The following is a 17,319-nucleotide window of genomic DNA, read 5'->3' on the forward strand; positions in this document are numbered from 1 at the left end:
TGCCCTACGTGCCCACCCCCTTCACTGACAGACCCCACAGACACCCTGGGACTGCCCTACGTGCCCACTCCCTTCACTGACAGACCCCTCTAGACTGACACCCCGGGACTGCCCTACGTGCCCACCCCCTTCACAGACAGACCCCACAGACACCCCGGGACTGCCCTACGTGCCCACCCCCCTTCACTGACAGACCCCCACAGACACCCCGGGACTGCCCTACGTGCCCACCCCCCTTCACTGACAGACCCCACAGACACCCTGGGACTGCCCTACGTGCCCACTCCCTTCACTGACAGACCCCTCTAGACTGACACCCCGGGACTGCCCTACGTGCCCACCCCCTTCACTGACAGACCCCCACAGACACCCTGGGACTGCCCTACGTGCCCACCCCCTTCACTGACAGACCCCCACAGACACCCTGGGACTGCCCTACGTGCCCACCCCCCTTCACTGACAGACCCCTCTAGACTGACACCCTGGGACTCCCCTACGTGCCCACCCCCTTCACTGACAGACCCCTCTAGACTGACACCCCGGGACTGCCCTATGTGCCTACCCCCTTCACTGACAGACCCCCACAGACACCCTGGGACTGCCCTACGTGCCCACCCCCCTTCACTGACAGACCCCTCTAGACTGACACTCCGGGACTGCCCTACGTGCCCACCCCCTTCACTGACAGACCCCCACAGACACCCTGGGACTGCCCTACGTGCCCACCCCCCTTCACTGACAGACCCCCCACAGACACCCCGGGACTGCCCCGCTTGTCCCCCCATTCACAGACAGACACCGCGAGATTGCCCTGCCTGCCCCCCATTCACAAACACCCCATGACTGCCCTGCCTGCCACTCCCATTCACTGACAGACCCCCAAAGACACCCCAATACTGCACTGCCTGCCCCCCTTCACTGACAGACACCCTGTGACTGCCACTCCCCATTCACTGACAGACCCCCCAGACACCCCAACACTGCCCTGCCCGCCCCCCTTCACTCACAGACACCCTGTGACTGCCCTACCTGCCACTCCCATTCACTGAGAGACCCCCACAGACACCCCAACACTGTCCTGCCTGCCCCCCTTCACTGACAGACACCCTGTGACTGCCACTCCCCATTCACTGACAGACACAACGCGACTGCCCTGCCTGCCAGTCACAGACAGAACCATTGTGACTGTCACTCCCCATTCACTGACGGAACCCCATAGACACCCCGTGAATGCCCTGCCCACCCCTCCCCCCCATTCACTGACAGACCCCCCACATCCAATGACCCCCCCCCAGGCCCATTAACTGACAGACTCCCCCACACACACCCAGTGACTGCCCTGCCCCCCCCACCGCGCATACCCACTGCTCCCATTTACTGACAGACACACACACACACAGTGACTGCGCTGTCTACAAACAGCCACAGCTCATGTGCACATCATGCGCACACTACTGCCCGCCCCCATTCATTGACAGACCCCACCCACCACACACATCTCATGTGTGCACACAGTATGCGCACATCCATTGCCCATCCCCATTCACTGACAGACACACCCAGTAACTGCTCTTCCACTGCTCACACACACATCAGCTGGGCACACACAGCACTTGCAATGTTTGTCGTGCCTATACAATAGTGCTTAATTGATCAGATTTACTTTTATTGCTAGACAGATTCACTTTCTGGTTTTTGATCTGTATGCTGCACTCCCTGCGTTGCAATTACTTTGGGAGGGATGTTTACATTCAAATTCTTCATTGAAATTTTAGAAAATAATATTAAAACGTTTCAGTTAATATGAGGATTTTAAAAATCTTTTCCTCTTTACAAAAATCTAAACTTTTGGGCATAAACTATCCAATCGAGATGCTTTAAGACCTGGAAAAGCATCTAGAACTACTACTCCCAGAATCCCAACAACTCTCAAAGCATGCCTGGGGCCTCATCTGTATAAGACTGGCAGCAGGAACAGACCTATAGAGAGTACGTGAAGGAGGATGTGTCAGCCAATGCAATGTTAGCATCTGTGTGACTTCTGTTCATTCAGAGGCGGAGAGACAGAACAGAGCGGTGCTGAAAGTGCAAGATGAGTACTACCTTAGTGAAGGTATTTACTGCTACTGGGGCCCAGAGACCGAGAGCAGAATTGGGGCTTTTTCTTTCACTCTGACTGCACAAAGAGAAGCTCTTATTTCTCCTACAGATAATGCAGCTTCAGCTGGAGGATCTTCAGGTTAATTCAGAGGCATCTGAAGTGCAGACTGTGCATTTTCAAATAGGGATGTAGCTACCCTCAACCCCACATGTTTTATGGAAGATGGGCTGAAATTGTGGCCCCTTGATCAGATGTAAGTAATCCCTGGATTCAGTTTAAACCCTGAGTCCTGCAATATGCCCCACACAGGCAGACCCCTATGGCTGTACAGAGCCACATTGACTTCACTTGGGCTTTGCCCAGGTCAGGGGTTTCAAACTGAAATGACCATGAGGGCCAAATGAGGACTAGTACATTGGCCTGAGGGCCACATTACTGACACCTCCCCACCCCCCCGCCACCCTCAGCCCCACCCCCCTCCACCCCTTCCATGAGGCCCCACCCCTGCCCCACCTCTTCCCACCTCTTCCATGAGGCCCCACCCCTGCCCCACCTCTTCCATGAGGCCCCACCCCTGCCCCGAAATCCTCACCCCAACTCTGCCCCTTCCCTGCCCCCAGGGGGTGCAGGAGGGGCATGGGGTGTGGTGGGGGCTCAGGGCAGGGAGTTGGGGTGTAGGGTGCAGGAGGGGTGAGGGGTACAGCAAGGGGGCAGGGGGCTGGGGTGCAAGAGGGGTGCAGCAGGGAGATCAGGGCAGTGGGTTGGGGTGCAAGAAGAGTGTGGGGTGCGGCAGGGGGCTCAGGGCAGTGGGTTGAGGTGCAAGAGGAGTGCGGGATGCAGCAGGGGGTTCAGGGCAGGGGGTTGGGGTGCAGGGTGCGGCGGGGGCTCAGGGCAGGGGTCAGGGTGCAGGAGGGGTGCGGCAGGGGGCTCAGGGCAGGGGGTTTGGCTGCAGGATGGGTTTGGGGGGCAGGATCTGGCCCGGCGTGTACCGGGGGCAGGGCAGGCTCCCTGCCTGCCTGCCCTGCCCCCCGCAAGAGGCTGGAACGTGGGGGGGCGGAGGGGCTGTGTGTTTCTGTTGCTTGAGGCACCGCCGCCAGCAGCTCCCATTGGCTGTGGTTCCCCGTTCCCGGCCAGTGGGAGCTGCTGGGAGCGCTGCCTAAAGCAACAGCCCCTCTGCCCCCCACTTCCCCACGTTCCAGCCTCTTCCTGGAGCTGCACAGGGCAGGGCAGGCAGGCAGGCAAAGAGCCTGCCCTGCTCCCTGTGCACGTCTGGCCACTGCTCTGATAAACACTGGGGGAGGGCGGGGGGGCTGCGAGGGGCTCGCAGGCTGCAGAAAATCACCCCGCGGGCCCTGTGTTTGAGACCCCTGGCCCAGGTAGAACAGCTTGCAGGATCGAGACCTAAGTTAGTATCCGGTGCCTCCACGTAAAAGTCTCCAGGAAAGAAATAAACTGCTTAGTATAAGGACAACTGCAGAATACAGAAAATTTTGTAAGTGATCAGATTGGCTTTCAACATCTAACAAGAGGCATCCCACCAGATGGCATGTGTGCTTGAGGGAAGGGCAAGGAATTTGGATCAGAGTTTAAACAGCATGTGGAGCAAATGAAATAGAACTATCATAAATTACAATATATAGTATATTTTCCCCTCCCACAGCCTATAGTAGTGGAACCCTCTGCACATGTATTGGGTAATTAAGAACTGAATGATTTATTCTGTTCTTTTGGGTTATGGTCTAATGATAAATTATAATCTAACAAAGCACAGGTGGAGAGTTTCAGATGGGTTTCTAACCCTTGGGCATACCTCACAGGAACACTTTTTCCCTCTCTAATCCTACCTTATCCATTGTTGCCAGGGCTGCTGTATTGAGGCAGGTAATGCACACAGGGCTGTTACAGTGTTGCGGTCCGAATCAACAAATGGTCAGGATGCAAAGAGCCTGGTCAGGCTGATACAGCCTGAGACGTATAGGTACCAGTGAAAGCCTGGGAAGAAGTGACACTTAGAGGGAAACAGGGTTGCAGGGACATGCTGCCCATGGTGCTCCATGTTGAGCCAAGAAGTTCCCACTGAGCCTCAAGAAGTATTGCTGCATAATGGAACCTGTATGCTGTGTGGGCTGTATGCCTCTATTAAAGATGTAAGCTGCTGCAATATGATCCATTTTAAGCCATGTAGCATGTAGCCTTCAGCTGTCACCCAGCTATCAATGTGGTCCTCAGCTGGGCAAAGTTTTGGGGGGAAGAGTCAGGTTATTAGCCAGTGGAATAAGCTACAAGGTATAAGTGTCACCAGGAACACTCTGTAGTACTTTGTACTGGCTGCTCCTTCCAGCTGATGCTCTCTAAGCACTTTACAGCCATCAGTGCATTAAGCCTCACAGCCCCCTAGTTAAGTAAGAGTTCTCATTCCCCCACCCCATTTCACACATAGAGGTTATGTCCTGGGTCATGTACTGCATCACCACAAGCAGAGCCAAGCATAGAACTCCGTCAGCTGCTCTGTTCTTTATCCATACTACTCCCGAACTCCTCTCTAAAGAATGAGATGTGAATAGAAACAAGAGTCAATGGTTCTTCTCAGTGAAGGAGTCATGAGGAGAGAGTAATATGGTTGGGACTTTTCAGCTTGGAAAAGAGACGACTAAGGGGGGATCTGATAGAGGTCTCTAAAATCATGACTGGTGTGGAGAAAGTAAATAAGGAAGTGTTATTTACTCATAACACAAGAACTCGGGGTCACCAAATGAAATTAATAGGCAGCAGATTTAAAATAAGCAAGAGGAAGTATTTCTTCACACAACTCACAGTCAACCTGTGGAACTCTTTGCCAGAGGATGTTGTGAAGGCCAAAACTATAACAAGGTTCAGAAAAGAACTAGATACATTCATGGAGGTTAGGTCCATCAATGGCTATTAGTCAGGATGGACAGGGATGGTGTCCCTAGCCTCTGTTTGCCAGAAGCTGGGGATGGATCACTTGATGATTACCTGTTTTGTTTATTACCTCTGGGTTACCTAGCATTGGCTACTATTGGAAGACAGGATACTGGGCTAGATGGACCTTTGGTTTGACCCAGTATGGCCAGTCTAATGTTCTTAGGGTCATGAATCTTCTTTGGAATCTGATCGCACTTCTGCACACCCAGCATGTGACTGGGAGGACTTACTGCCCTGGATCCTCTCTTCACCTCCCCTCTCCCTGTGCAGACCAATTTCTTGGCCTTTTCACATCTCTGAAAGGCAGTGTTAACTTGAGCTGGCACTGGCTCAAGTGCCAAAGGATCCTAAGTTGTAAAGTAAATGTGATGCTTTCCCCTTATCCTCAGGGGCCTTGAAACTAAAGAGCAAGGTCATCAGCATGACACAATTTACATGCATGACACTGTTAGCAAATGATCAGGCAGACTGCAGAAATATAGAGAGAGAGCAAGCAGGAAAATGTCTTTCTTGACCGGGAGGTTAGAGCCAGGGAACAGAGAGGCAAAGGGAAGATATTGCCAAATCCAAGTGTTCAAAAATTCTGAGCAAGGTCCCAAAGAAAAATGAACAAAATTAATACATTTTGGATGCTTTTTCTTTACCTTCTGGTTTTTGATTCCTTAGAGTTTGCAGTTTCCAGTTTTGATCTGCAACCACAAGGGCTAGAAAGTTACTTTTTTTTTAAATGAAAACTGAGATTTTCACATAATCTTACGACTTCAGGAGCTGAGGCTTTGTGAAAATCACCCAATAGCATGAATGTCACAGGAAAATCCCAAGAGCAGGTAATACTGCAGCATTCCTTCCTTCCCTGACCTCCTACCAGCCATTCCTCTGGTGAACTTTGGCTGGGATAATTTAGTCAAACATTTACATTCTGTAAACAGTTTAAATTAATCCAATATTTAGCTGTGAAAATGATTTAGTGCTTAGATACAGGACTGGGACTCAGGACTCCTGGGTTTTAGTTCTGGTTCTGCCATTGTCACACAAGTCAATGGACAAGTCACTTCCTCTCTCTGGTACAGTGTTCCCCTCTGTAAAATGGGGATATCATGACACTGCATTTTTTGGGGGGAGGGAAGAAGGGGTGGCATGTGAGAGTTAATTTATTAATGTTTTCTGAAGTGCTTTGGGGTCCTCCAAAGGAAGGAGCTAGAGGTTTATTATTCGTTAATAAGAAATGCAAACAAGCCTTGTGTACAGAGGAGGAACCTTTGTTATATGTTACACAGTGTATTCCCAGTTTTACACAAAGACAGTCCCTGCTCAGAAGAGCTGGCATCTTTGTGATAACAGAAACCCCGTTTTTAGAACCTGCTCTCCTTTTATTATCCCACGAGTTGTATTTCTGCACTTGCAGCTTCCAGCAACCCAAAAGTCTCTATATAAATATTTTATCCATTGTGACAAGAGCCAGATATCACAGTGATGGGTTCAATATATCAACCTAAAGAGAATTATAGGTGTGGCTGGTACAGGATATTCACTCGCAAAAGAACTGAATCCTGCCAGTTCCTGTTGCTGAATCTTCTGAACACAGGAAGCTATTAAGAATTTGGATTCTGGCACTTTTCTCATTGGCTGTAGGGGCCGAGCCTTCCCCCACCCCAGCTGAGTGAAAAGAGAAGGCAGGGCCATGTGGCTTTCACTCTTTGGAGTGAACTGCATATGCAGACCATGGATTCCTCTGGAAAGGTGAGATCCAAAGGATTTAAAGTAGCTGGGGGAGCGCTTCCTTGGTTCAATAGATAGACTAGAGATTCATTTCCCTGCACTCTCAGCACTTGCTTGGATGAGTAGTTTCTGTTCCACATTGGGAACGTGCATGTCGGTGAATGGCTCAAAGGGCTGGCTCATGCCACTGAGGTTTCAAATGGAGCTTCTCATTGTACACAAAAGGGAATTTTACTTTAGATATCAAAAGAATGATAAAGAAGCCCACATCTGAAAGTGACAAAGAAAGACGTTTTGAAGGGCCCAAACTCACCTGACTTGTATCCCTGTTGAAATGCATCAAACTTGATCAAATTTTCAAAGGGGCAGAAGGAAAAATGCTTCCCTCTAGCTGAGAAACTGCTGGCATTACCATCATGTAATCCACTTTCCTCTCTCTCCCCTCAGCCAGTTCTTTATAGTTATTTCCGAAGTTCCTGCTCCTGGAGAGTGAGAATTGGTAAGACCTGGTGTTTAATTCTTCTTTGCTCTGGCACTGTCAACCCACCACCTTTCTTGAACACTAACTCCCTTCACTAACCAAACTAATTAGTGACCTACTGAGTGAGAGACAGATCAGCAGACATGCAACTGAAAAAACAGTGACTTTGGGTTTCCTCCACTTCTCCAGCGGGAGGAGAGAGCAAACACTAGAATCAATTTGCATTTGGGGGAGGGGAAGGCTAATAGGGGATCAAGAGAATAACCATTTCATGTACCCTGTTGAAACTCCAGTGGCCATGGGCAGACAAAATACTTACTGGGGTTGAAAGAATATTTGTGTGTGTTTGTTACAAACTTTTAACCATCTACCCACCTTTGGTAGTATAAGGTGGGATCTCTGTTGTCCTTTCTTCTCAGCCCTGGCCTCTCAATAGTGGGCTCTGGATGGCTCCCCCCTGCCCTCAGTAGTTCCTTTTTTTCCCCCAGACACTCTCTAGAGCTAGTTAGAGGGACATACTTCCTTCATAATGCTAATGTAATCCAGATGCCCACATCTCCCACATTCCTTAAAGAGGCCCCGTGTTCTGTGCTTGCAGTGATACCACCTCAAAGTGTGTGATCTTATCTGATCCTGCAAGTTAAGCAGGGTGGGGCTTTCTCAGTATTTGGATGGGGACAAGTTAAAACAAGGTTTTGCCAGAAGTGACATGGGTGACACAGGGCAATCTCCCTTGTGAGCTACCACTGACCCTACAGCCCAAGGTGCTGTAATGCAGGGCATAATGGGGTTATTCAATAGGGTGTTAGTACTGATCTCAGTGCCCCAGCAAAGTACTAGGGGGCACTGCATGACAGAGGCACTGTCTTCCACAGGAGATCTAAAACAACCACTCTGAAAGGAAAGGGGTTTCTTGTTTTGTTTTTTAACTGTCTTCAATAGAGATTTTAAAACTTTATGAGCCCATTTTCCTTGGAACCTAGCTTTCTGGCTCACTCTGCCTCTCTGAATCTATATGCTGTGTTCCCTCTAGCACTGGCTTTGAAGGGAATTGCCTATGATCAAGAACCAGTGAACCTCCTGAAGGATGGGGGACAGCAGGTAAGAGGGCAATTACAGTCAGCCTCCCCCTAAGCTGGCACAGAGGCTAAGCCTAGGCATCACTAGAAATTTGGCAGCCCAAGATTATCAGAGGGCAAAGGAAATGGGATCTATGTTGCCTGCTCACTCCAGACTTTTTTCTGTAGCTAACTGTTGCCTCTGACCTCTTCAGCATCCCTAACTCCCTCCCTTCCTAGCGTTGACTGAAGCATAGGCTGAGATCAAGAAAATCTCCTGAAACTCACATATATCAGGCCATGGACTTGTCTCTCCATGGGAAGGGGCATTAGCACTATTGCTTGGGGGATTTAACTGGACAGCATGGTAGGGAAACTCACCATCCTGCCTTAGCCTCCAGGAGGGAGGGTGAGAGAGACAGATTGCATGAGACATAATAGTTTCCTCCCCTCTCTGATGTCTGTGCCTGACATTATCCAGGAGGCTGCAGGCAGGCCCTCTGCCTTCAGTCGGCATGGGGGAACCAAGCTCATCAGGTGATGGCAATAAAGGCAGGGTGCTGCGATTTCCAAGTACAATCCTGGGTTGTGGATGGGTGGCACCAGAAAATGGAGGCATTTGTCACGGAGATGCCTGAACAACACTGTAGAGACTGACTGCCTGGAGTACAGGTAGCCCTGTAGCACCACTGAGGCAGGAATCTGCATATGACAACATGGCCAAGCCGAGAATGATACTGCAATTGCGCTGCTGGGGGAATCGGGGATGGATCTTGCCTTGTCACTTGGGTCAATGGATAATGTGGGGATAATGCACCTGGAGTGAACCCTAGGCTCCAACAGGAGTGCCTCCTGGTGCCCAAAGGAGGGTCATAACATACCAGGACCATTAGGACTGAAGCAGAGGAAAGAGCCAAGGAGAAAACATAGTGGAGAAGCCTCAGGGTTTCAGCAGTATCAGAGACAGCAAGACTGCAAATCCATTTGCGAGCAGGGAAATTGGGAGACAAGGTAGCGCTGGCCCATACTCCTACCAAACAATCAGACATGGAGAGATAATATACAGAGCTGTAGAACCCTTGAGGCTTTCCCTTTCAAAGAGAAATACTTGGCTCTTCTTGGCTACAGTATAGTAATCCCAGTGTCTTCTCTCCAGTTTTCTACTGAATTCCAGGTAGTAAATCCAATGCAGCAGGTCCCGGCTCTGAAAATCGATGGCATCATCTTGTCTCAGTCGGTGAGTAGCCCAGCCAGCTCTGCCCATTAATTATTTACTGTGTCCTGCTGTCCAGAGGGAGGACTTTGCCCCCACAGAGTGCCTGGTCTCTGGGTTAGAGAGCACAGAGTATCATTCTGTGATGAGGAAAATGATCCCGGCTGGGAAGTGTATAGCATGCAGCACCTGCAGGGAGACTGCCATGGGAAGTTGTCTTCCTCTTCAGGTGAGAGATTACTCTGTATCAGGCACCAAGGCACCTGATATTAGTGATCATAGTTCAGCTGCTGTCTCAGAATCCCATCTTTTACTGGGTAATTTGTCTTTCGGTAGCTTCTGCCAGGGAGAGAGATGTGAGATGAGCCAGGAATGCTCCACCCAGTTTCCTCAGGGAAGTTTTTCCATATCACAAAAGCACATTGTTTGGTATGGTAGTAACCTCTGATCAGAAGAGGCCAGACCTCAGACAGGAAATCTGTCTTTAACTCCTGCTCCTTTGCCATGCAATCGGGCTGGCCTCTCCTCCCCAACCCTCCAGTATCTCACCCATGTCTTCTTGCTCAATGCAGCTGGCCATAATTCAGTACCTGGAAGAGACTCGGCCTAATCCCAGGCTGCTGCCTCAAGATCTGAAGAAGAGAGCCCAAGCCCGGATGATTTCAGATCACATTGTTTCTGGCATTCAGCCCCTGCAGGTATTGTCCTGTCACAAACAGGCAGATGAGACTGCCAGATTGGGTTTGTAGCTGTCTGTCTCTCTCAAAGATTGTGACAGTATCATTCTGTTGAAACTGCTGATGGGCAATAGAGTGGCAGATCTCACACAGACAGTGGCATAGGATTAAATCCAGGCTCAGCATGGTTAGCAGCATCTACCTGTTTTGCCGGTTGAAAACAGCAAGGCACTTCCTGCAAAGACCACATGCTCTGACCATGAGAAATGTCCATGGTTCCCCAGGGCTTCTATTCAAGAAAAGCTGAATTTGCAAGCAGCGCAGCAGGTTCCAGTTGCAGGGGTTAGAGCCTCTTGGCAGGGGGCAGAGAGAGCTCCAGGCAAAGGAGTGATGTTTTGTGGGAAGGGCATCTCTGAGAAAGAACTGGGATGTGTGGGTCTGTGGTTCAGAGACTCAAAGGGCTGAATTTGGGACTGGGGATTAGGGACTGACACCATCTAATCCCAGCTGACCCTGTTTTGTGTGTGACCTGTGGCAAGTTACAGCCTGTTAGATCAAGCTAATTTGGGGACTCTTTGGCCTCCTCAGAACCTGACTTTCCTGAAACAAGTGGGAGGGGAGAAGAAGCTGGAATGGGCTCAACGCTATATCACATGTGGTTTCAAAGGTACGTCTGCACTGAATTAATCAGCGCATCTACTAATAGCACAAAGCACTGGATGAGCAGTCTGGTGGGCGATCTGGTCCAAAGTCCTGCTTTCTACTGCACAGGAACAGAACAATGAGCCATCTAGTCTGGTATCATCTGCTGCCATGCTGGAGCAGACCAAGGGCCCATCTGACCCAGAATCTCACATCCAGCAGTGGTTAAATATCTGATGCTCCAGAGGAAGCTCAATGCTGCATCTGGAAGCAGGGAGGAGGGGATTCCTTCCTGACCCCTGTAGCAGTCGGCTCACACCCTGACACGAGGACTGACAACACGTAACCTTTTATCTCAGCTGTCACAGCAGATGCCTTTTACATTCATATAAAGTGTAAAACCCTTTATTTTAAATAGTACTAAGCTTGTTGCCTCAATATCCATGGCAGAGTGTCCCCCGGGTTAATTCTAGCAGGCATAAAATACCATTTCTATTTCCTCTCAATACGTTGCCTTTAATTTCACTCTGGGCCTCCTTGTTCCAGTGACCTGGGATAGGGCTATAGGAATGACTGGCCCTCCCTGTTTCACTCAGTTTATATCCCCGTATCCTGAACCTTCCTGTTCTTCTTCTTTCCAGTTCTGCTCTTTAGTCTCTTCATATAGGGAAGCCCTTCTCCCTGCCACTAACAGCGGAGGCAAGGGGCAGTGGGGAAGAATAGGAAGCCTATTTTGTCCTTTTGAAACCATCTTGGGTCCAAAATGGCTGAGTCCCAAAGCACCCTCCTTCCTCAGCTCCACTGAGAGTCTCCTTCCCTGTAAGTGCTGCCCTGGGTTGCTCCCTTCTAGCCCAACTCAGGGTACCTTGGTTCACAACACTCAATCCAAAAGGCAGATGATAATTTAGCACCACTCCCCGCTGAAAGTGGGAGTTGCTGATTCCTGACCCAATGCACTCTCTCTTTCTGCAGCTCTGGAGCGGATCCTGCAGCACACCGCTGGGCGCTATTGCATTGGGGATGAGGTAAGGAGATCAGACTGCACAGCTTGCAGAAGGCATGGATAGCCTAGCATTTATCTGGGACTGGCTTGGGGCATAGAGGCTGTGGAGTCACAGCACAACCACACCCTGTGCTCAAGGTATATGCAGACAGAGCATTCCCTGGGCCTCTTCATAGGAAGCAGGGCTGCATGCATCCGATTCAGCCCATTATCTGCTCTCCTTCCCTAGTTCCTCCTCCTTTGGGGAGTAGCCATTTCATTGCATTTCACACAGGAGGAGGACAGCTCTCCATTTCCCAGCTCTGTGGGGGTGGCAAAAAGCCATGGGCTAGAAGGGACATTTGCTTGGCCCTGTCTGTATGCTACCTCTCTGCAGCACAAACCAACCTCTTTGGTGGCCATCTTGCTAAAGTCTAAGGACTAAATCCCCTTGGAGGTGGCCACTCCTGGTCCAAGCAGGCACAGTGGCTGTGGTGATGCGCATTGACACAGGGCTCAGTCTCCAGCCCTGCCACCGCAGCACCTCATTATCACTAACATTTAAAAAAAAAAAAAAAACAGCCTAACTAGTACAGCTCATTTTGCTACCATTTCCAGCCAGAGCAGAAAGTATGAGAGACTTCAGAAGGCTGCCCAATCCCTGAGCTTTACGTCCTAGTCTTGCAGTTGCTTCACCCCACTAACCTGTGGGACGAAGCTTGGTTTGGTAGCTAAGGCACTGGACCGGGACCTGATAATAGTCTTCAGCTATGTTGAGGGCTGTAATAAAGAAGCTGTTCTTAATGTCCACTGAAGGTAGGACAAGAAGTAATGGGCTTAAACTGCAGTGAGGGAGATTTAGGTTAGATAGAAGGGGGAAAATTCCAATTATAAGGGTAGTTAAGCTCTGGAATAGGCTTCTCCCCTATATAGCACTTCCCCCCCCCCCCCCTCCACCCCCAGGGAGGCTGGGGAATCCCCATCACTGGAGTTTTTAAGAACAGGCTAGATAACCTGTTAGGGACAGTTACGTTTACTTGTTCCTGCCTCAGTACAGAGGGCTGGACTTGATGACCCCTCGGCTCCCTTCTAGTCCTATATTACTATGAAGAAATCTGGATAAATTCCTGGCTCTGCCACAGTATCGTTAAATGACCCTGGGAAAATCACTACTCTCTCTATGCCTCAGTTTTCCATCTCTAAAATGGAAATAGTAGTACTTCCCCCCCCACACACCCTCTCTGTCCGTCCTACTTAGGTTGTAAGCTCTGTAGTGCAGGGACTGTCTGTTACACTGTGTGTGTGTACACATACAGCCAAGCACAATGGGGCCTTGGTCTTGGTTCCGCTTGGAGCTATTGCAATGCAAATAGTAAGTGAGGTTCACTTATCACGGCTCCAACTCTCCATCCCCAACCATAGGCGCCAACTTTCCCCAGCGCCAGTGGGAGATCCCACCCCTCCGCCCCTGGCCCCACCCCGACTCTACCCCTGCCCCACCCCCATTCCAAACCCTTCCCCAAAGTCCCTGCCCCTACTCCACCCCCCCCCGCCCCTATTGGACCCCTTCCCCAAATCCCGGCCCCGGCCCCACCTCTTCCCTGGGTGTGCACCGCATGCCCACTTTTTCCCCCGGCTCCCAGCGCTTGCGCGAGGAGCTGTTTTGCGGCACAAGCGCTGGGAGCCAGGGGGAAAAAGTGGGCACGTGGTGCACCCAGGGGAGGAGGTGGAGGCGGAGGTGAGCTGGGATGGGGAGCTGCCGGTGGGTGCTAAGCACCCACCAATTTTTCCCTGTGGGTGCTCCAGCCCCGGAGCACCCACGGACTCAGTGCCTATGTCCCCAACTGGTTGTCTCTTCCCTCTTTGGAAGGGCACCTGGATTTGTCTGCTCAGTGGCAGAGTTGCCCTAGGAATCTCATGGTGCAGGGCTGTCCTAATGAATTGGTCCTCATGGTGCGTCACCATGCATCTCTCCTGGGGCCAATGGTAAGCAGCTGCAAGTGATTCCAAGGGTTCCATTCTGCATTGTCCCCATGCCCAGCAACCGAGCCTGCTTGCAGAGAGGGAGACCTTCTGTGCAGCCCCAGAGCTCCCAATTCAACCCTTTCACGCTGCATGGAAGTTGGTAAAAGAATAACTGCCCTCCCTCCAATGTGGAAGAAACAAACAAGCTTAGTTTCAACATGGCAATACCCATCCTGCTAGAAACTGGATTGAGAGCCCACAAGCCCCCAAAAGGCATCAGAGAGTAACAGTTTATGGTCACTACTGTTCCAGGCAGCACTGGGGCAGCTGCCCTAGAGGTGAAAAGCTTTGTATCCCATCCCCCTGAGCCAGTCAGGCCCCTCCTCTTTCATTTTGTGTAACACCTGGTGCCAGTGGAAAGTAAACACTGAACATAAATATGTACAACCATTTTCATCTGTCAGCGGTTCACCTCTCCTGCACAGGCATGGATTGGGTTGGGTGTAGCTATAGCTTGAAATTGAAACAACCACCCACTGCTGTTCCAGGCCCTGAAAGGAGCTAGACTGGGAGGCAGCCTCCTGCTCTTCATAGGGCCCACTATAGCATCCGAACTGTACAGAACAGGGCGAGTGCTGAGAAGGGCCTTTTGGGGAAAAATGGGCCTGGCACTCTGTAGCTCCAGCCAGTGCACTAAAGGGCAGTACGGTGGGGTTCTGAATTGCTTTGACCAGTTTTCTTTGCTTCACTGCAGGTTTCCATGGCTGACTTGTGTTTGGTCCCTCAGGTTTACAATGCTGAAAGGTAAATGAGGGCTGGTCAGCTCCATTAGACCCCACTTCTTGCACCAGAGGCCTAGTTGATGGCCAAGCCTGACCTCTCTCCTGCTGATGCTCAAGCGAATTGGGATAGCACTCCCTCTCCCCACCCCCCACATCTCTATCGGGGTATTCTCACCAGGATTTTTTCATTTCCAAAACCCTGTATCTTTTGAGGGTTCACAAAAGTGAGGAGCTGGGATTTCTTCCCTGTGGCCCCCAGAGCAAGACTGGCAGCTGCCCCCACATGAGCTTAGACAGGCCTGATTCTGTGTCCCCACCTATGCAGAAAGCATGGGAAATGCAGCCTCTTAGGGCTAGTAGAAGCCCTTATTGAAAGGGCCTCTTGCAGCCAGAACTGCAGCATTGCACACGCTATGAGAGAGAAGCTATTTGGATACCATAATGACTGGCAACCTTATGAAAAAAAAGTGGCTGTAAGACCAGTGAGGGTATCCACTCTAGGAAAAAAGGTGTGTTTCTTGCCCCATGCTAACCAACACAACGTAACATCCAGGAGGTAAAATCCTAGTGGAGACAAGGCTGCTTTCACACATTAGCAGGCCAAGGTAGATCCTAGGGTAGGGCTACCATATGTCCGGATTTCCCCTGACATGTCCAGCTTTTCCATCTATAAATAGCCGTCTGGGAGGGATTTCTAAAAATCTAAAAATGTCCGGGATTTCCCCCCGGTCGGCTATTTATAGATCGAAAAGTGGCGCTGCTCGGCAGCCAAAGCCCCTTCTCGGCTCCCCCCATCCCCTGCAGCCTTAGCACGCCCCCGGCCCCGCAGCTGTCTTCCCCCTCCTCCTGTCCCCTGAACACTCCGCCCCCCTGCTCCTCCCCCTCCCCTGCTTCCCGCGAATTAGATCTTCGTGGGAAGTCTGAAAAGAAGCAGGGGCAGACGGGCAGCAGCAGGTAAGCTGGGGCGGGGGGGATGCGAGGAGGAGGGCTCTGGGGAGGCGCAGCGCGGCCCAGTCTGGCCCCGGCCAGCCCCAGAGGCTCCAGCCTGGCCCTGGCCCCAGCGGCTCCGGTTCCGGCCGAGCGCGCTGGGCCCAACCCCAGCGGCTCCGGCCCGGCTCGGGCCCCAGGGCGGCCGGCCCAGCCCCGGCCGAGCACCTCCAGCCCAGCCCCAAACCCCGCGACTCCGGCCGGAGCGCAGCCCGATTCCTGGGCTCTTGTTAAAGCCGGCCCTGGTCAGGGGACAGGGAGTGGGGGGTTGGATGGGGCGGGAGTTCGGGAGGTCTGTCAGGGGGGCAGGGGTGTGGAGAGGGGTTGGGACAGTCAGGGACAGGGAGCAGGGGGGGTTAGATGGGTCGGGGGTTCTGGGGGGGCTGTCAGGGGGACAGGGGTGTGGAGAAGAGTCGAGGCAGGCAGGGAGCAGAGGGGGTGGGATGGTCAGGAGTTCTGGGGGTCCTGTCAGTGGGCGTGGAGCAGCTGGATAGGGCATGGGAGTCCTGGGGGTCTCTCTGGAGGCAGGGGTGTGAATATGGGGTGGGGGTGTGGATAAGGGTCGGGGTAGTCAGGGGACAGGTAGGGTCCTAGGGGGGCAGTTAATGGCAGGGGTCCCAGGAGGGGGCAGTCAGGGGACAAGGAGCAGGGGGGAGTTGGGGGTTCTGAGGGGGGCAGGCAGGGGGTGGGAGGGAGTGGTTGGGGGCGGGGCAGGGGCGGGGCTAGAACGGGGCTCCTCCCCCCGTGTCCTCTCTTTTTACTGTGCAAATATGGTAACCCTATCCTAGGGGTGAGCTTAGCTAACACAGGATCAGAACACATGTTTTTTCCTGGTGCAGACTAGGCCCCAATCTGCCAGATGATTCTCCCCTGCTTGACTTTTCTGGAGCTTTGTGCTGATCATGTTGCCCTGGGTCCGTGGAGCAGGGATTCTGTAGAACTCCCCCTTAGTGCTTGCTGCTGGACTGTCTAGCTGGGAGTATCTGACTGCATCTCTCTTCCCTTTGTAGATTTAAAGTAGACCTGGCTCCATACCCCACGATCACCAGAATCAATAAAGCCCTTCTGGAGCTAGAGGCATTCCAAGTGAGCCACCCATGCCGGCAGCCGGATACCCCCGCAGAGCTGCGAGCCTAAGGTCCTTCTTACAAGCGGGCTCTGTTCCTCTCTAAAGCACAAGGGCAGGGGTGGCAGAGAAATGGATCACACCCTGCCCGGAGAAGGAAAGCCACATAAGTGCCCAACAGGCAGCCATAGCATTGATGCATCCTTGCCAGCTGCACAGGAGGAAGGAGAAAGAGAGCGAGCGCCCCTGCCCCTGTACTCTGAAAGAAGCTGTGGGTGGCCCATTGCAGACCTGAGTATGGAAGGGAAAGGTCATGCTTACCCCTCATCATGTTTGACTACCTTCAATCTCACCATGTAGCAGATTAAAGGAGAAGCATCAAGAGCTATCCTCAGCCCTGCATTTGTGTGGCTTTGGGCCCAGGAATGGGCTTGCTGAAGATATCTTAGCTCTTTTATTGTGGAGGGTGAAGGCAATACCCTTTACAGGAAATGTTCATAGCAAGATTGAGTTGTACCTAGGGGACAAGGCCAGCTTGAGGGGGCCTTACTTTCACCAGCCATGGAAAAATATCAAAGAACCACTCAGCGCACAGAGTAAAAGTAGGCCATTAACACACTAGGCCTGATTGTCCTAGCACCCGCACCACAGTTACAGTAACCCCCATTGCCCTCAGTAAATACCAATTCACATGTTTGTA

General features: G+C 51.7%; 1 protein-coding gene across 1 annotated transcript; it reads left to right on the plus strand.

The window, feature by feature from the left end:
• Window positions 1–1,365: 1,365 nt before the first annotated feature.
• Window positions 1,366–17,013, plus strand: GSTZ1 (glutathione S-transferase zeta 1). Its single transcript, XM_054026381.1, has 9 exons — window positions 1,366–2,113; window positions 7,214–7,265; window positions 8,281–8,348; window positions 9,462–9,542; window positions 10,091–10,216; window positions 10,784–10,862; window positions 11,810–11,862; window positions 14,539–14,588; window positions 16,564–17,013. Exons 1-9 carry the CDS (start codon window positions 2,093–2,095, stop codon window positions 16,688–16,690), a joined length of 657 nt encoding a protein of 218 aa, XP_053882356.1. The 5' UTR covers window positions 1,366–2,092; the 3' UTR covers window positions 16,691–17,013.
• The last annotated feature ends 306 nt before the right edge of the window (window positions 17,014–17,319 follow it).

The sequence above is a fragment of the Malaclemys terrapin genome, chromosome 4 (assembly GCF_027887155.1).
Source record: "Malaclemys terrapin pileata isolate rMalTer1 chromosome 4, rMalTer1.hap1, whole genome shotgun sequence".
In the NCBI taxonomy this organism is placed as follows: Eukaryota; Metazoa; Chordata; order Testudines; family Emydidae; genus Malaclemys; species Malaclemys terrapin.

Excerpts from the sequence above, each read along its gene's own strand:
- GSTZ1 (XM_054026381.1), top strand. The coding sequence starts at position 2,093 with ATGAGTACTACCTTAGTGAAG. Across the intron at positions 2,114-7,213 it reads TGAGTACTACCTTAGTGAAG|CCAGTTCTTTATAGTTATTT; the intron begins GTATTTACTGCT and ends CTCTCCCCTCAG. Across the intron at positions 8,349-9,461 it reads TGAAGGATGGGGGACAGCAG|TTTTCTACTGAATTCCAGGT; the intron begins GTAAGAGGGCAA and ends TCTTCTCTCCAG.